A 20,222-nucleotide genomic window follows, 5' to 3' on the forward strand; every position below is an offset into this window, starting at 1 on the left:
TTGTTTTTAAATTCAACGTTATTTTCTATGGAATATATATGGTATATTTTGCATCGAAAACTACTTTCAGTTTGAGAATGTTCATAATTTTTTATTTTTCACTCGGTAAAGAACCATTTATAGATTTCATGGTTTATAAATTATTCTTGTCTCTTTATAGATCATGAAGTTGTGGCTGAATGAAAACATAAACATGGGAGTTGAAGGTTTGTCAGCAGTTGGACAAATACTTTCCAATCAATCCTGTGTTGAAGAGTTGGGCCTTAGTAGCTGCAACCTGTCATCAGATCAACTACAAGCTTTAGAATCATCCTTGGGCAGCACAGAGGTATAACACAATAATAATCACATAATTAACTTTTTTACAAGGGTTGGAGGAAATTTTGAGTTTGATTGTTTAATATGTTATAGTTTTACACTTTCGTAACCCAGAATTGGATTACATGGTGAAATTTATGTAAAACTTCTATAATTTTAAATTTACCTTTTTGAATTATAGCTTTCAGGCCTACTCTTTTTTTTGAATATTTGTTTGAAATACATAATAACCAATTCCTATGAGCTATTTAGTTCTGTTGAGTCTTGTCCTGTGATTGTGTGAAATACCTAAAATGGCCCTATATTGCACCCAAGGGAAGATTTTTTTTCTGATAAACTTCCAAGTTCAATTGATTTTTATTAAAATTTTAGAATAAATGGGTAGTGAGGAGCAGCATTCATTTTCTTGAGTACTTATCGAATATTGTTTTTGAGAAAAATATTCTTATGACTCTTATTCACGGTTTCACTCTAAACCAAGCCCTGTACAAGTGTCCACTGAAGGAGTTACTGTTTTCTAAAAAATAAAAAATCATTTCAGTTCGGCATTGGCCTCTTATTTCGTTACAGCTTGTGTTCAGTGATTTGAACTTGTGCAAACGCAGTCAAGTTCATTGGTCATCACGCCCATGCATGTGAATTCATAGTCCGCATGTTATTCTATCATTTCCAAAAAATGCTGTTTGGTTTGAGTGTTCGATAGTAAAAAGGAAAAAAAGGAAATAAAACTTTCGACCAAAAATAATATTTCTTAAACAATTAATGATAAGTGTTCCATAACCAAATTTAATTTTGACTGGATCAAATATTTCAGTCGCCAAAGCATTATTCACACTATAAATCTTTTGACATAATATGCAGTAATTCTGCTGCCGTAAACTTGCAATTTAGTAAATCCCAATGAATCAGATGAGGTCTATAAGAGATAGATTAACCTTGCCTTTTCATAACAAATCTTGTGATAAACTTTAAGTTATAGTCCTTTGTAAAGAATTCATAAATTACCATTCAAAGCAACCTTTGACCTCTGGAACCTGGTTGGTTGTCTCCAGACCTTGTCTGTTTTTAAATTTCAATTTTGACTAGGTTGCTTCGAGTTAACAATGATATCACATATTTTTTTTATTTATGGATTATAAATGCTATGGAAAAGTAGAGAGGTATGGGCCACCTAATTTGCCCAGCTATTTTGTTTGGTTTTTTGCATAAAATATTCAGTCTTTTATTCACTGAATGTTTGATAATTCAGCAAACTGGTACACGCATTGTTTTTGTGAAGTGAATTTTTCCACAAAAAGGTCGTCGTTTGCGCAAAAAAATTGCTTCAGAAAGACGGAGGTAACATCAACCTCTCTAATCTTGCATTTTCGATGTCCTACATAACGCTATCATATAATTCAAATATGAAATATGGCACAAACACGAATGTAAATGAAATATATCGAGAACAAAATTACCATAAATTGTCAGTTACGAAATATGACATGATTACAGACAATAAACAAATGATATATGCATGTATATCCCATTTTTTTGATGTGACTCAAAATATTAATACATTTCGTATTTTATTTTATGTCTATAAACAATTCCTTATATTTGATTATAAAAGTGGTTCCCAAATTAATTTAATATACGGTAAGTCGCGGAATATTAACCCATATCTTAAAAATTGTTTCTATGTGCAAACGTTTAGAAATAAAGCGATAGAAATCGTGAAAATTAATTTTGAAAGTCATTTGCGACTCGCTGATATCAGACATTTTAATCATTTATATACACAAAGACACGATATGATTGATGATGAGTAAGGTAAATATTTCGATAATAACGGAAATAAGCATTTTTATCAGCGCTATGAAAGCATAAGATGCTGTAAAGACAAATAAAAACTTGATATCAGACATTTTAATCATTTATATACACAAAGACACGATATGATTGATGATGAGTAAGGTAAATATTTCGATAATAACGGAAATAAACATTTTTATCAGCGCTATGAAAGCATAAGATGCAGTAAAGACAAATAAAAACTTGTAGTGATAATGCACAGAATAAAATAGTTTTGACCGCAATACTGTGATTTGCTGAAAGTAAAACGAGGCATTGTTTGTTCTAAGTAGGAGGCAGAAATTTTGAATCATGAAAAATTAAACAATGATGGGTATTACCCATGTAATCTCCTCCACTAATCATTTATATACACAAAGACACGATATGATTGATGATGAGTAAGGTAAATATTTCGATAATAACGGAAATAAGCATTTTTATCAGCGCTATGAAAGCATAAGATGCTGTAAAGACAAATAAAAACTTGTAGTGATAATACCATTGAGGTGATAGTGCACAGAATAAAATAGTTTTGACCGCAATACTGTGATTTGCTGAAAGTAAAACGAGGCATTGTTTGTTCTAAGTAGGAGGCAGAAATTTTGAATCATGAAAAATTAAAAAATGATGGGTATTACCCATGTAATCTCCTCCACTGGCTTTTCCCTTGAGTGATATTTAATTTTACTCAATCTTAAATAACATGATTCCTACAATCAATGAAGTTGTTTGAAAATATATATGTAACAGCAGAAAATTATCATCAATTGCAAAATAGCCAGTATGCATATATTTCCTGTAAATTTACAGCAGATATGCCCCTTTGGCAACCAATTTTCTAGAAATTTGTATGTGTAGTCCAATGAAACGAACATGATCTGGTTCTAAGCATATAAAGTTATGGCGAGCCTTGGTGTTCAACTGAAGAACAGAAATTTCTTTTACTTATTCTGTCACGACTTACTTATTCTGTCACGACTTGTTGAGCCGTAATATGAAAAACTCTCAGCGGTGTGGCGCATGGCTCGGCAGTGTGGCAAATTCTGCTAAGAGTTAGGACTATGCTTGCCACCGCATCTCTGATTACCATGCATGGGTTCGCAGTTTCGAATCATATGCGGCGTTGATTACGTATGAGAGGATGACTGGACTCCTCGCCACCATAGGGTGGTTCATGTACCCACTGGTCGGTTACGGCTTTCTCCACCATCAAGTTCATGCATCTGAAAACTAATCCCATCCATGGATTGGTAACCGAACGAGAGGCCAAGGTTCGCCATATGATGATTAAGCAATCTTATTGGCTTTCCTCTCCCCCCGGATAAATATATAATGTCCTAATTTTAAACTCTAATTTAAGCGCTAAAGATTGGCCTCGTCCCGCAATGTAAAAGTCTCGGATATTTTTTATCATGTTTTGTCAATGATGTAACTGCTATCTGCCAGACACCTGTCCTGGGCTGCTCTGCCTATTTCGTACAAACGGCAGCCGGCTTTTCTATTTGATAGGTTCCCACTAGCGCCAAAATTATATTACAAATATACAAAAGAATTGTGAGAAATGAAGACATTAACATCGTACATGACGAGAGAAAATACATTTTCCAAGTTCAATATCCCCGGTTAACAGAATATGAGCCAGATACAAATCCATGGTCACTCATGCATGAAACAGGGGGCCATAATACTTTACTCTATTGAAGCAGCATTTCATTTATTGAAATGGCCGTGTTAAAATCATAGTAATACTTTAATGTTAGTTTTCTGCCTTGTGAGTATTAAGGATTTCATAAAGCTCAAGCTTCCGATCTATTTGACAACATGGGTCAGAATTCTCAGTGTTTGAGTGGCTCACTCAATATATATCAGTTCTGATATTTCTACTTTTGTAGTTTGATTTATTTTTTCAAATTCAATGGTAAGGTCTAGAACAGGGTGGTACAAGGTTGTCGGCTCCAGGGGCCACAAAATTGATTAGCCACGTTGATCAGTATTTGTTATTTATCAAGCTAAAACATGCAAAAACCACCAAAAAACTTACTAAAACCAGCAAAAGGCTTTCTATATCTACGTTTAGTGTAAGATTTCAAACTCTCCATAACAGTAAAAGTGTTTCCGCAAATGTAAGTTCTTTTGAACAGCCATAGGATTTTTTAGGCAAAATCTTAACTTTGGAAAAGCTCATTGCTCACAAGATTCTAAAATGTGGTTTTAAAATATTCTTTTGTCACCGACAAAACTTGCCGATATATCAAGCAAGCATTGTGGTACCCTCCGGTCCCTTCACCCCCCCCCCCCCCCAACACATTCAGTTAAAAATATGTTTGAATTCGTCAGTTTGCAAAATAACGTACAAATAAATAACTGCAGATTGATTGATTACCAAATGTGAGGTACAGGAGGGTAACTACTAAATGTTCTGACATATAGGCAGCATTTTTTGTAATACTGTTCAGGCGGGCTGCAAAAAACACCCGGCATGAATTATATTGTAAGGCCATGACATTAATATTAGTTATCAGACATAGCCAACCAAGCTAATTCGATTTTTAGTTTTCTATGATACCAAAATTGTTAGCATATATTCGTGACCAAGAAGATAGAAATCCAGATAACAATTTAGACTGCCAAGCACATCATTCAACTTTGCTAGTCGCCCAAGAACACTGTTCAATTCAGTGACATTGGTGATATAACAATATGCCGAAAGATTTTTCTGGTTAGTTCTATGACGAAACAACACCAAATGCGATTTTTGATTACCATCTGGCCCGCGGGCCTGGGTTTGAACCACCCTGGTCTAGAATATTACTAGAATATCGTGAATCAAAACCTAGAAATTCCACGAAAAACCACTTCCAGTTTGTAAATGTTCATAATGGATCTCCGCTCTAGGAGACCCTTTTATTATCAGTCGTTCTGTCTGTGTATCTGTCTGGACCAATCGGGATGAAATTTCTCACGTGGGTTATCAGGTCACCCTAGTATTGTGCGTTTCATAGAAAGTCCGAATGGAGGTTTCGTTTCCATGACAACGACGAATAACGCGCCAATCGTTAAGAAATTTCCATTTTTTCCCAACTTATCGCCGTTCAATTGTTAACTAATTTGAAATTTCAAGAACGCTACCTTCTGCACAGAAAAATACGCTTTCCAATAAGTTGTCTTTGGTCTCGATACTCCATAAACTGGAGAAGCCTTAGGGATCTTAATGAACATGATTCTTTCCAATTTTTAGTCACCGCATATCAGTCACGTAAGTATGTCTACAAAACGTGCAGGGCTTAAAATGAATTGGACTTTTCAACCAACCTGCTCACTTAGTTAATTGCGCCACCGTTAAAGATCCTCAAGTTTCTATGAATGGCAATAAGTAGCTAAGTGCAGGCCCCAACTATCATCTGAGATCCTGGGTGACTTCCGGCTTGTTTTTATTTCCTACTCAGTAAAAAACCATTTATAGACATTTTTAAACGTGCAAAAATAATTAGATGTTTACCAGACGGAGCCACCCAAATATCCGAATAGAAAACCGCTGTATACAATGAATATGCTTGATCAGGAACTAAAACGTTTTCAGAAATATTTTTAATGAAACTTCACAGAATTAGCTTGAGTTTTTGTCCAATTGACATGACTTGCAGCAACGACTCGATCGCTATTTCACCCAATGGTGATTTTTGTATTAAAGTGAAAAAACAAAACTTGATTTTCAAATTTTTTGTGTTTTAAGCTATAGTATGAGCTTACAATTTTTCTTTGTTTACTATAAGTGCACTTCCCTGCAAAAACTACGAGAAATTTTCACAAATGCTAAACTTTTTAGAAATTTTTTATCTCATAGTGTGACTGTTTTGATATAACAATATTTTTGTTCTGTTCTATGAGTTTTAAGGATTTCATAATTGCTCAATTTTTCACCTCGTGCAGTTGTTAACATGGGATTCAGCTATTCCAAATTTACAGATTTTAATTCTGATATGTCTAGTTTTGTAGTTCAGATTTTGTTTTTGAATTCAACGGTATTTTCTATGAAATATTAATGTTATATTTTGCATCTAAAACTACTTTCAGTTTGAGAAGTTCATAATTTCTCACTCAGTAGAGAACCATTTATAGATTTCATGGTTTATAAATTATTCTTGTCTCTTTATAGATCATGAAGTTGTGGCTGAATGAAAACACAAACATGGGAGTTGAAGGTTTATCTTCAGTTGGACAAATACTTTCCAATCAATCCTGTGTTAAACACTTGGGCCTTGGCAACTGCAACCTGTCATCAGATCAACTACAAGCTTTCAAATCATCCTTGGGAAACACAGAGGTATAACACAATAATAATGACATAATTACCGGTAACGTTTTAACAAGGGTTGGAGGAAATTTTGATTTTTCAATATGTTATAGTTTTACACTTTCATAACCCAAAATTGGATTGCATGGTGGGATTTATGAAAAAAATTTTAAATTTACCTTCTTTAAATAATAGTTTTCAGGCCTACTTGTTTATTCAAAGATTTGTTTGAAAAACATAATAACCAATTCTTCTGATCAATTCGGTTCTGTTGAGTCTTGTTCTGTGAATGTGTGAAATACGCGAAATTGCCCTATATCGTACTAAATTATTTTCTGATGATTTTCCAAGATTAATTGATTGAAAGAAAATTTTAGAACCAAATTAGCAAAGTACTCTTTTCTTGAGTACTTATCATTAAATATATTTTTTGACAAAAATGTTCTATATGACTCTTATCAACACCATTCACCCTAAATTAGGCCCTGTACAACTGTTCACTGATATATTTTAAAAAAGGATAAGGAAATAGTATTACCTTCTAACAGATATCAGTGAACAATTGTACAAAACCTGGTTTGGAGTGAACGGCATTGAAAAGAGTCATATAACACATTTTTCTGAAAATTTGAATGCAACTCAGATTGAAATGGCATGAATTATATTGTTAGGCCATGACATTAATATTACCGGTAGTTATCAGACATAGCCAACCAAGCTAATTCGATTTTTAGTTTTCTATGATACCAAAACTGTTAGCATATATTCGTGACCAAAAATATAGAAATCCAGATAACAATTTAGACTGCCAAGCACATCATTCAACTTTGGTAGTCGCCTAAGAACACTGTTCAATTCAGTGACATTGGTGATATAACAATATGCCAAAAGATTTTTCTGGTTAATTCTATGAAGAAACAACACCAAATGTGAATTTTGATTACCATCTGGCTCGCGGGCCTGGGTTTGGACCACCCTGGTCTAGAATATCGTGAATCGAAACCTAGAAATTCCATGAAAAATCACTTCCAGTTTGTAAATGTTCATAATGGATCTCCGCTCTAGGAGACCCTTTTATTATCAGTCGTTCTGTCTGTGTATCTGTCTGGACCAATCGGGATGAAATTTTTCACATAGAAAGTTTCATGTTTCATAGAAAGTCCGGATGGAGGTTTCGTTTCCATGACACTGACGAATAACGCGCATTGAGAAATTTCCATTTTTTTCCAACTAATGCCGTTCACTTGTTAATTAAGTTAAAATTTCAAGAACGCTACCTTCTGCACAAATACGCTTTCAAATAAGTCGTTTTGGTCTCGATACTCCATAAACTGGAGAAGCCTTAGGGATTTTAATGAACATGATTCTTTCCAATTTTTAGTAACCGCATATCAGTCCTGTAAGTATGTTCACAAAACGCGCAGCGCTCAAAATGAATTGGACTTTTTAACCAACCCGCTCACTTAGTTAATCGCCCCCACAGTTAAAGATCCTCAAGTTTCTATGGATGGCAGTAAGTAGCTAGGTGCGGGCCCCAACTATCAGCGGAGATCCTGGGTGCCTACCGGCTTGTTTTTATTTCTCACTCAGTAAAGAACCATTTATAAAATTTTTTATATGTTTAAAAATAATTAGATGGTTACCAGACGGAGCCCCCTAAATTTTCGAATAGAAAACCGCTGTACACAATGAATATGCTTGATCTGGAACTAAATAGTTTTTAGAAATATTTTCAATGAAACTTCACAGAATTAGCTTAGTTTTTGTCCAATTGACATGGCTTGCAGCAACGACCCGATCGCTATTTCACCCAATGGTGATTTTTGTATTAAAGGGAAAAAACAAAACTTGAATTTTAAATATTTTGTGTTTCAAGCTATAGTATGAGCTTAAAATTTTTCTTTGTTTACTATAAGCGCACTTCCTTGCAAAAACTGCAAGAAATTTCGCAAATCCCAAACTTTTCAGAATTTTGTTATCTCATAGTGAGCAAAGACAGGTCAAAACATTTTTTGACTTTTGAATTTCATACCTGCAAGTGCGACTATTTAAATCTAAAGCTCTTACTACTATGACATTACGCCCATGCGTGTAAATTTGTATTTCCCATGTTATCCTATCATCTCCAAAAGTTGCTTTCTAGTTTGAGTGTTCAATAGAAAAATGATGAAAAGATAGATTAAAATTTGGAACAGAAAGTAACAGATTTTAAACAATAAATAGTGAATGATGACAAATCTGAAATACTATTTATTTGCAACATTGAAAGTTTTATTTGTTCCATGTCCGCATTTAATTTTCACCTGATCAGATATAGAACTGTTCATTTCAATAGGCTTGAGCCACAGAATATTACATTTATTTCAACCACCCCTACGAAGCGTTGAAAGCAAAATATAAAAATCTGCTGCTGCCTTATATCCCAGTTAATGTCGTGTTGGTATTCCATTTTCTCACCATTTTCAGCTAAACAATTAACCATATTCCTAGCTACTGAGTCTTTAGTACCTTGAATAGTCATGTGATTTGTGACTTTTTAAATCTCATTCTATATAGTGTATTTCTCCGCTAATTGGTACCATTGCATGGACATATTTCATGCGATAGATAGGAGTGTTCTGAGGATATCACCCATATATAATATTGGGTGCAGTATGACATTCAAAACAATAATTTCCAGGCCATAGATGTACAATGAACCTTGATCTCAAACCAGTTAGTTAGTCCTTTTATGCTGAGTTGTTAATAAATGTTATATTTTGTGCATTACAACTACCTTTATTTTGAATTGTTACACCTCTACACTATTCTCAATTGTTGCTAAACATTTCATCGACTGCTTGTTGCGAAACCCCATAATAACTGTTTCATATTACAGTATTTATTGTTACCCACATTTCGTTGAATATTCAATTCACTGATTAAAATCATTAGTCTCAATAATTTCACACAGAGTTATGGTACTCATCTTTTACTCAAGCACGCTGACAGTACGATTTCATGTTTCATATTCTCTTCTTATCAAATGGGTAAATTAAGTAGTTAACATTTTATCCACGCCTGCACTTTGTAAATCCTACCTTATGCATCCTTGAAAACTCAAACTCGTACCTAATCCAATCAGCTGCCAGTGCCCCGTGTGAGCAGTTATCATGGTTACCACGCTTAATGGTGCTTGTAATCTCTATTTTTACATTGACTAGCGCCTCTGGATTTACTAGACCGCTTCTGGGTACTTAAACGTTCTTCTCACTGGGATGCTATTCATATTCTATTCTAAGCTGTATATGTATGTGACACTGATTGAAGCACTATTAACGCTATAATTCTTCTGACATTTACAATGGAAGGATTAATTTTGATATCATGAATGTTCGTATGTCCCATTGTATTTAAGTAAATTCTAATGAGACAGGCCAATTAGGCCTGTAAGCATAAATTAAGCTTGCCTTTTCATAACAAACTTTGTGACAAACTTTAACTTTTAGTCTTTTATACAGACTTTATGAATTGCCATTCAAAGTAACCTTTTACCTCTGGCACCTGACTAGGTATTTAATCATAGTCTCCTGAATATATTTCGCTTACGACTGGTTTGCTACGCATGAGAGATGCGTTACTTCGTCATCAGTTTGCTATATTTTAAAGCTTACGGAAGGGTTTTGTTGGTTGAAATAAATAAAAATATATATTGAGGCATTAGGAAAAAGTAGGGGGTGGTGGCAGGCCTTTCTATTTGATATGTTCCCACTAGCGCCAAAATTATATTACAAATACACAAAAGGATGGTGAGAAAGCTCAAGCTTCCGTTCTATTTGACAACATGGGTCTGAATTCTCAGTGTTTGAGTGGCCACCCAATATATATCGATTCTGATCTTTCTACTATTGTAGTTTGATTTTTTTTTCGATTTCAAATTCAATGGTAAGGTCTAGAACAGGGTGGTCCAAGGTTGTCGGCTCCAGGGGCCACAAAATTGATTAGCCACCTTGATCAGTATTTGTCATTTATCAAGCTAAATCATGCAAAAACCACCAAAAAACTTACTAAAACTAGCAAAATACTTTTTATATCTACGTATAGTGTAAGATTTCAAACTCTCCATAACGGTAAAAGTGTTTTCGCAAATGTAAGTGCTTTTGAACAGCGATAGGATTTTTAAAGTAAAATCTTAACTTTGGAAAATGCTCATTGCTCACAAGATTCTAAAATGCTGTTTTAAATTATATTCTTTTGTCACCGACAAAACTTGCCGACATATCAAGCAAGCATTGTGGTACCCCCCACACACATTCAGTTAAAAATATGTTTGAATTCGTCAGTTTGCAAAATAACTCACAAATAAATAACTGCAGATTGATTGATTACCAAATGTGAGGTACAGGAGGGTAATTACTAAATGTTCTGACATATAGCCAGCATTTTTTGTAATACTGTTCAGGCGGGCTGCAAAAAACACCCGGCATGAATTATATTGTAAGGCCATGACATTAGTATTAGTTATCAGACATAGCCAACCAAGCTAATTCAATTTTAAGTTTTCTATGATACCAAAATTGTTAGCATATATTCGTGACCAAAAAGATAGAAATCCAGATAACAACTTAGACTGACAAGCACATCATTCAACTTCGCTACTCGCCCAAGAACACTGTTCAATTCAGTGACATTGGTGATATAACAATATGCCAAAAGATTTTTCTGGTTAATTCTATGATGAAACAACACCAAATGCGATTTTTGATTACCATCTGGCCCGCGGGCCTGGGTTTGGACCACCCTGGTCTAGAATATTACTAGAATATCGTGAATCAAAACCTAGAAATTCCACGAATAACCACTTCCAGTTTGTAAATGTTCATTCGTTCTGTCTGTGTATCTGTCTGGACCAATCGGGATGAAATTTCTCACGTGGGTTATCATGTCACCCTAGTATTGTGCGTTTCATAGAAAGTCCAAATGGAGGTTTCGTTTCCATGACAACGACGAATAACGCGCCGATCGTTAAGAAATTTCCATTTTTTTCCCAACTTATCGCCGTTCAATTGTTAACTTATTTGAAATTTCAAGATCGCTACCTTCTGCACAGAAAAATACGCTTTCCAATAGGTCGTCTTTGGTCTCGATACTCCATAAACTGGAGAAGCCTTAGGGATTTTAATGAACATGATTTTTTCCAATTTTTAGTCACCGCATATCAGTCACGTAAGTATGTCTACAAAACGTGCAGCGCTCAAAATGAATTGGACTTTTTAACCAACCCGCTCACTTAGTTAATCGCGCCACCGTTGGGTGACTACCGGGTGACTACTGGCTTGTTTTTTTTTATTTCTCACTCAGTAAAGAACCATTTATAGAAATTTTTATATGTGTAAAAATAATTAGATGGTTACCAGACGAAGCCACCCAAATTTCCATATAGAAAACCGCTGTACACAATGAATATGCTTGATCAGGAACTAAAAATTTTTAGAAATATTTTCAATGAAACTTCACAGAATTAGCTGAGTTTTTGTCCAATTGACATTGCTTGCAGCAACGTCCCGATCGCTATTTCACCCAATGGTGATTTTTGTATTAAAGTGAAAAAAAAAACCTTGATTTTCAAATATTGTATTTTAAGCTATAGTATGCGCTCACAATTTTTCTTTGTTGACTATAAGTGCACTTTCCTGCAAAAACTGCGAGAAATTTTCGCTAATGCTAAACTTTTTAGGAATTTTGTTATCTCATAGTAAGCAAAGGCAGGTCAAAACATTGTTTGACTTTTGAAACTCGAAATTCATACCTGCAAGTGTGACTGTTTTGATATACCGGTAACAATATTTTTGTTCTGTTCTATGAGTTTCAAGGATTTCATAATTGCTCATTCATTCATCTCGTGCAGTTGTTAACATGGGATTCAACTATTCCGAATTTACAGATTTTAATTCTGATATGTCTAGTTTTGTAGTTCAGATTTTGTTTTTAAATTCAACGTTATTTTCATGAAATATTAATGGTATGTTTTGTATCGAAAACTTCTTTCAGTTTGAGAAGTTCTTAATTTTTTTATTCTTACTCAGTAGAGAGCCATTTATGGATTTTATGGTTTATAAATTATTCTTGTTTCTTTTTAGATCAAGGAATTGGGGCTGCATGAAAACACAAACATGGGAGTTGAAGGTTTATCATCAGTTGGACAAATACTTTCCAATCAATCCTGTGTTATATCGTTGGACCTTAAAAACTGCAACCTGTCATCAGATCAACTACAAGCTTTCAAATTGTCCTTGGGCAACACAGAGGTATAAAACAATAATAATCGCATAATTAACCTTTTTAAATGGGTTGGAAGAAATTTTGAGTTTGATTTTTTAATATGTTATAGATTTACACTTTCATAACCCAAAATTGGTTTACATGGTGGAATTTAAGAAAAACCTCTACAATTTTAAATTTATTTTTTTAATAATAGTTCCCAGGCCTAAATGTTTTTTTGCAAATTTGTTTGAAAAACATAGTAACCAATTCTTCTGACCAATTCGTTTCTGTTGAGTCTTGTTCTGTGATTGTGTGAAATACCTGAAATTGCCCTAGATCGTACTTAAAATATATTAAATTTTTTCTGATGAATTTCCAAGTTTAATTGATTAGAAGAAAATTTTAGAACCAAATTAGCAAAGGATTCTTTTCTTGAGTACTTATCATTAAATATATTTTATGAGAAAAATGTTCTATATGACGCTTATCAAAGTCATTCACTCTAAATTAGGCCCTAAACAACTGTTCACTGATATCTGTTAAAAAAGAAGAAGGAAATAGGAAATAGTATTTCCTTCTAACAGATATCAGTGAACAATTGTACATAACACTTTCGTAGCCCAAACGGCGTTGAAAAGAGTCATATAACACATTTTTCTGAAATTTTGAATGCAATTCAGATTAAAATTTGGAACATTTTAAACATTAAATGATGAATGATAGCAATTCTAACATGCTACTTATTTCCAACAGTGAAGGTTGGGCAACAAAAGTATTTCTGTTTCTGAAATATTACTGTAATTTGAACATGTTGCTCTGAGTTGAAAATAAATTTACAATTTTGTTTATTGATTCAAATGCTACCAAAATATGAAATACAATCGGTTTGACCACCAAAAAAATTGTCACTTGACTGAAACATTGAATTTTGATATCGATTGATTATCACTTGATAAAAACTCCCAACTTCTGGCACCAGGCTATATTTGAAGTTACAGGGGCGCGTCAACTTTCAAAATGCGGATTTTGATCAAGTTTCGTCAAATTTGAATATGAATTTCACTATGTTGTGTATAAATGCCAATTGCTACCACTTCATTAAATGCAAATATTTTGACCTACAACCCCAAGGCCATTCAGAGTTAGGTCAGCATTTTATGATATATCACTGTCGTCAAACTTAATATTAAAAAACGGTAGGCCCATAAGATGCAAAAGGATCAATTTTCTAATTTGTATGAACTATTAGAAATTTTTATATGTGTTATTATAATTAGATGATTACCAGACGGAGCCACTCAAATAGTTGAATAGAAATACGCTGTACACAATGAATATGCTTGATCAGGAATTAAAAAGTTTTTAGAAATATTTTCAATGAAACTTCACAGAATTAGCTGAGTTTTTGTCCAATTGACATGACTTGCAGCAACGACCCGATCGCTATTTCACCCAATGGTGATTTTTGTATTAAAGTGAAAAAACAAAACTTAATTTTTAAACTTTTTGTATTTTAAGCTATAGTATGAGCTTACAATTTTTTTTTGTTTACTATAAGTGCACTTCCCTGCAAAAACTGCGAGAAATTTTCGCAAATGCTAAACTTTTTAGGAATTTTGTTATCTCATAGTGAGCCAAGGCAGGTCAAAACATTTTTTGACTTTTGAAATTTGAAATTCATACCTGCAAGTGTGACTGTTTTGATATACCAGTAACAATATTTTTGTTCTCTTCTATGAGTTTCAAGGATTTCATAATTGCTCAATCATTTCATCTCGTGCAGTTGTTGACATGGGATTCAACTATTCTGAACTTACAGATTTTAATTCTGATATGTCCAGTTTTGTAGTTCAGATTTTGTTTTTGAATTCAACGGTATTTTCTATGAAATATTAATGTTATATTTTGCATCTAAAACTACTTTCAGTTTGAGAAGTTCATAATTTCTCACTCAGTAGAGAACCATTTATAGATTTCATGGTTTATAAATTATTCTTGTCTCTTTATAGATCAAGGAGTTGGGGCTGAGTGGAAACAAAAACATGGGAGTTGAAGGTTTATCATCAGTTGGACAAATACTTTCCAATCAATCCTGTGTTGAAGTGTTAAACCTTAACTACTGCAACCTGTCATCAGATCAACTAGAAGCTTTCAAATCATCCTTGGGAAACACAGAGGTATAACACAATAATAATGACATAATTAACGTTTTAACAAGGGTTGGAGGAAATTTTGATTTTTTTATATGTTATAGTTTTACACTTTCATAACCCAAAATTGTATTGCATGGTGGAATTTATGAAAAACCTCTACAATTCTAAGTTTATCGTTTTTAAGACTAGTTTTCAGGCCTGCTCGTTTTTTTTAAATTTGTTTGAAATGCATAATAACTAATTCTCCTTACCAATACGGTTCTGTTGAGTCTTGTTCTGTCATTGTGTGAAATACCCGAAATTGCCCTATATCGTACTTAAAATATATTAGATTTTTTTCTGATGAATTTTCCAAGTATAATTCATTGAAAAAATTTTTTAGAACCAAATTAGCGAAGTATTATTTTTTTGAGTACTACTCATTAAATATATTTTTTGAGAAAAATGTCCTATATGACTCTTATCATCGTCATTCACTCTAAATTACGCCATGTACAACTGCTTACTGTTTACGGATATCTCTTAAAAAAAGAGAAGGAAATAGGAAATAGTATTTCCATCTAACAGATATCAGTGAACAATTGTACATAACCTGGTTTAGAGTGAACGGCGTTGAAAAGAGTCATAACACCTTTTTCTGAAAATTTGAATGCAATTCAGATTGGAATTTGGAACAGAAGGTAACAGATTTCAAACATTAAATGATGAATGATAACAATTCTAAAAAGCTACTTATTTCCAACATTGAAGGTTGGACAACAAAAGCATTTCTGTTTTTGAAATATTACCGTAATATGACTATGTTGCTCTAAGTTGAAAATAATTTTTCAATTTTGTTTATTGATTCCAAATGCTACCAAGATATGGAATACAATCGGTTTGATCAAAAAAATTGTCACTTGACTGAAACATTGAATTTTAATATCTATTTATCCTCACTTGATAAAAACTTCCAACTTCTGGCACCAGGCTATATTCAAAGTTACAAGGGTGGGTCAACTTTCTAAATGCGGATTTTTACCAAGTTTGTCAAATTTGAATATGAATTTCACTATGTTGCGTATTAATGCCAATTGCTACCACTTCATTAAATGCAGTTATTTTGACCTACAACCCCAAGGTCAGCCTTTTATGATGTATCACTGTCGTCAAATTTAATATTAAAAAACAGTAGGCCTATAAGATGCAAAACGAGGAATTTTATAATTATTAGGAATTTTTATATGTGTTATTATAATTAGATAGTTACCTGACGGAGCCACCCAAATTTTCGAATAGAAAACCGAATTTCCGAATAGCAAAATATAAAAAACTCATGCTCTCCTCTTTTACCAATCTGCTGTTGCCACATCTCCCAGTTATTGTCGTGTTGGTATTCCATTTTCTCGTCATTTTCAGCTAAACAATTGACCAGATTCATAACTATTGAGTCGTCAGTACCTGGAATAGTCGTTCTATGTGATTTGTGACTTTTTAAATCTCATTCTATAATTACCGTAGTTTTATAGTGTATTTCTCTGCTAATTGGTACCATTGCATGGACATATTCCATGCGATAGGTAGGAGTGTTCTGAGGATATCACCCATATATAATATTGGGTGCAGTATGACATTCAAAACAATAATTTCCAGGCCATAGATGTACAATAAACCTTGATCTCAAATCAGCTAGTTAGTGCTTTTATGCTAAGTTGTTAATAAACGTTATATTTTGTGCATGACAAATACCTTTATTTTGAATGGTTACACCTCTACACTATTCCCGATTGTTGTTAAACATTTCATTGCCTGCTTGTTGCAGAACCCCTGAATAACTGTTTCATATTATAGTCTTTATAGTTACCCGCATTTCGTTGAATATTCAATTCACTGATTAGAATCATTAATCTTAATAATTTCACACAGAGTTATGGTACTCATCTTTTACTCAAGCACAATGACAGTACGAGGTTCATGTTTCATAATCTCTTCTCATCAAATGGGTAAATTAATTAGTTAACATTTTATACACGCCTGCACTTTGCAAATCCTATCTTATGCATCCTTGAAAACTCAAACCCGTACCTAATCTAATCAGCTGCCAGTGCCCCGGGTGAGCAGTTGTCATGGTTACCACGCTCAATGGTGCTTGTAGTCTCTATTTTTACATTGACTTGCGCCTCTGGATTTACTGACCGTACTTAAATGTTCTCCTCGCTGAGATGCTATTCCTATTCTATTTTATTCTAAGCTGTATATGTACGGCACACATTTAGCATTTGTGGAGAAATAAATTACTGATGACTGATTGAAGCACTATTAACGCTATAAATCTTTTGAAATTTACAATGGAAGGAGTAATTCTGATATTATATATGTTCGCATGTCCGTTGTATTTTAGTAAATTCTAATGAGACAGGCCAATTAGGCCTTTGGGACATAAATTAAGCATACCTTTTCACAACAAATCTTGTGACAACAAACCTTGTGACTTTAATCTTTGGTCTTTAGTACAGAATCAATAAATTACCTTCCAAAACAACCTTTGACTTCTGGCACCTGGCTAGGTATTTAATGTCACAAGAGCTTGTCTGTTTTTGAAATTTCAAATTTGACTTTTTGCACTGAGTTAACAATGATTTTTCAATTTTGTTTAATGATTACAAATGTTAGCGATTTGTGAATTACAATTGATTCCACCATAAAAAATGCTACACAGCGAAAACATTGAATTTTGATAACTTTTGTTTCTCCCTTGAAGAAAACTCCCAACTTCTAGCACCAGGCTGTATTTAATGTTACAATGCATTTCTGTGTAATATGAATAATATGGGTTTGGCAAAACTATGATAAATATGGCTGTTATATATTTTATCCATGTCTGATTGTTCTTTGTATTTGTTTATTTCAACAGATTGATCAGTTGTATCTGGATGGAGCTCTGAATAAATATCATACTGCAAACCATGAAGATATTGTTGCAGTTGCAAATCTGCTTCCTAATGTTACAAAGGAGTTATCATTGCAACAATGGGAAATAGCAAATGAAGATATAAAAATATTGCAGAATCAATTGAATGAAATTGGATCTGAGGTTTGAAATTCTTTCTGCGATAATCTAGATATAAAATATGGGACAGACATGAAATCAACAATTTGTGTGAAATATGAAATAAACTGCAAGTCTAAATTGTTCATGCTGAACTGAACACTTTAAAGTTTAACCGAAGTTATTTCCATTGGCGTTATTTCCATTGGTGTCATTTCAATTCTTTAAAGGAGTAATTAAAATATAGTGTCATCGCAGTCGATGCGATTGTGTTGCAGATATTCAATATTTGCTATATTTTAAATATGTTTATTTGTGCTTTGATAAAAAGAACAACTTCATAGTACATCTTTTTAGTTACCAAAATTTATCATTCATCCTGCTCTACTGCATAGATGCTTAATTTTTTTTTTTATCAAATGAAACCAATAACAAAAATTTTACAATATCAAGGTTTTGTATCAAGATTCATTTGTGTTTCTGTTTCGCCAAGCAAAAGTCTAAATTTGAAATGAATTTACTAATTTTTCACAATAATTCTTATTTTAATGAACTACCAAGTCACTAGACTGTCAGTTTAGTGGGTAATCAAAGATAAGATGAAGTATGCAAATTTTGAAAGTTTTTCAATAAATGGAAGAATTCTTGATGAAATAAGCAGCACTTTTATATAGTATGGTTTTATGGAAAAATGCATCGAATTTCAGCACTGGAATCATTAGATACCATTGTCTGTTTAAATATTGTGCCGCTTCCTTAGTGCTAATCTCGTATTAAAACTTTATTCCTTACAGGGAGTAGAAATTAGGTTGGATAGAACAATACTCAAAAGTCAAAGCAATTCAGCAGATGCTACAACTAATGTTTTTTCTAAACAACTTCCGGCCAAAACTTCAAAAGCTGAATTTGGTAAGTTTTAAACATGTTTTTTAAATTGAGCGGTGCTATGGTATGATAAGTATGTAATGGTCATCAAGTATTTTAGTTATGGTCATCAAGTAGTGTTCATTTTTGGGGGGATTTTATGTTAAATAAAGATGGAAATATCGAACAAAATTTTCAGTGTGATATGATTGAATATAAATCTAGGATATTCAAAATTATTTTCATGGGAAAATATAAATTGTTTCCAAGGTGTTACATTTGGTTGCAGAGCATTGTTATGGATGAATGCTTGGCATACCAATCTGATTATCTGGCTCGGTTCACAGTTTCGGATCTTGGGGATAATTAGGTGCGAGAGGTTTTCTGAATTTCATGTCGTCAAATAGTGGTTCCTAACCCCAACCCACTGGTTTATTGAGCTTCCTTCATCATCAAGTCCTTGCATCTGAAACAAATAACTAGCTAATTAATCCCATACGCGACATGGACTGGTAGCTGGACGAGAGGCCATCGTTCACTGTATAAGCCGCATTATTGATTTACCTTTTTTTTTCGGGTAAAATAGGAAATTCTATCATATTTTCTGATAAACGATGTTAAATAGCTCAAAACAGAGTCTAAAATAGTATCATCATTTTTTGATAATCATTTATTATCCTTTCTCAGGATCACCATATGCAGACAGTTTTGAAAATACTGGAGAAAATGTAGCGACTTTACAAGAAGTAGGAAGTCCCAGGTTAGATATAACAGTACTTTGTATGATATATAATGCTCACCTATATTTCAATTATCAAAGATAGTGATTGCCTAGTGCAGCGGTTCCCAAACTTTATGTTCGTACGGCGCTAAATTATCAGGGAAAAAATCGTGGTACACGTACATGAAACTTGCTGCCTTTGAATAAAACTGAATTTTGTGATCGTTAATGTGCATTTTATGCTTTTTAAAGTTTGTCAATATGTGCGCCTCAAGAAAATGGAATGCCATTAAAAAACATTCACACTTATTTATTTAATGAGAGGTGTGCAACAGTTGCTCTGAACACATCTTTTCAAAGCGAAAAAATATACTTGTTATGCACATGCATTTCTCTCTCTATGTCCGAACGTAACCGGTATTTTGTTTTGATTGACACCACTGCTGAAAACCCAGTTTTGCAGAGATAGGAGGTTGCACTTGTGGCCATTTCAAACAGTGCTTGAACAAAATTCATATAAGTCATTAAAATCTGATGTCAAGTCGACAAATTGCTCAGCTTTGCTTGTTGATAAGCATATATCTTCATACACACATCATTTAAAATGAGAAATAATAAAACTTTTATAATAAATACAATATGTAAAAAATTCAATCATATATCAGCTATGTTTAACACAATTTGGTTTATTTTTGCGTCATGGGAACCTCTGGCCTAGTGGTTAAAGTGTTGAACTTATTATCTATCACAGGTTAGAAATCTTTG

General features: G+C 33.4%; 1 protein-coding gene across 1 annotated transcript in view; it reads left to right on the top strand.

Annotated features, from left to right (window-relative positions):
- The window catches only part of LOC120336061 (NACHT, LRR and PYD domains-containing protein 3-like), a 39,582-nt gene that overhangs the window by 14,296 nt on the left and 5,064 nt on the right, over window positions 1–20,222 (top strand). Inside the window, exons 4-10 of the mRNA XM_078110272.1 lie at window positions 161–328; window positions 6,311–6,478; window positions 12,568–12,735; window positions 14,701–14,868; window positions 17,738–17,917; window positions 18,667–18,781; window positions 19,424–19,496. Coding sequence (XP_077966398.1) covers window positions 161–328; window positions 6,311–6,478; window positions 12,568–12,735; window positions 14,701–14,868; window positions 17,738–17,917; window positions 18,667–18,781; window positions 19,424–19,496 — 1,040 coding nt within the window. The remainder of the gene's footprint in view (window positions 1–160; window positions 329–6,310; window positions 6,479–12,567; window positions 12,736–14,700; window positions 14,869–17,737; window positions 17,918–18,666; window positions 18,782–19,423; window positions 19,497–20,222) is intronic.

This window comes from Styela clava, chromosome 2, assembly GCF_964204865.1.
Source record: "Styela clava chromosome 2, kaStyClav1.hap1.2, whole genome shotgun sequence".
NCBI classification, from domain to species: domain Eukaryota; kingdom Metazoa; phylum Chordata; class Ascidiacea; order Stolidobranchia; family Styelidae; genus Styela; species Styela clava.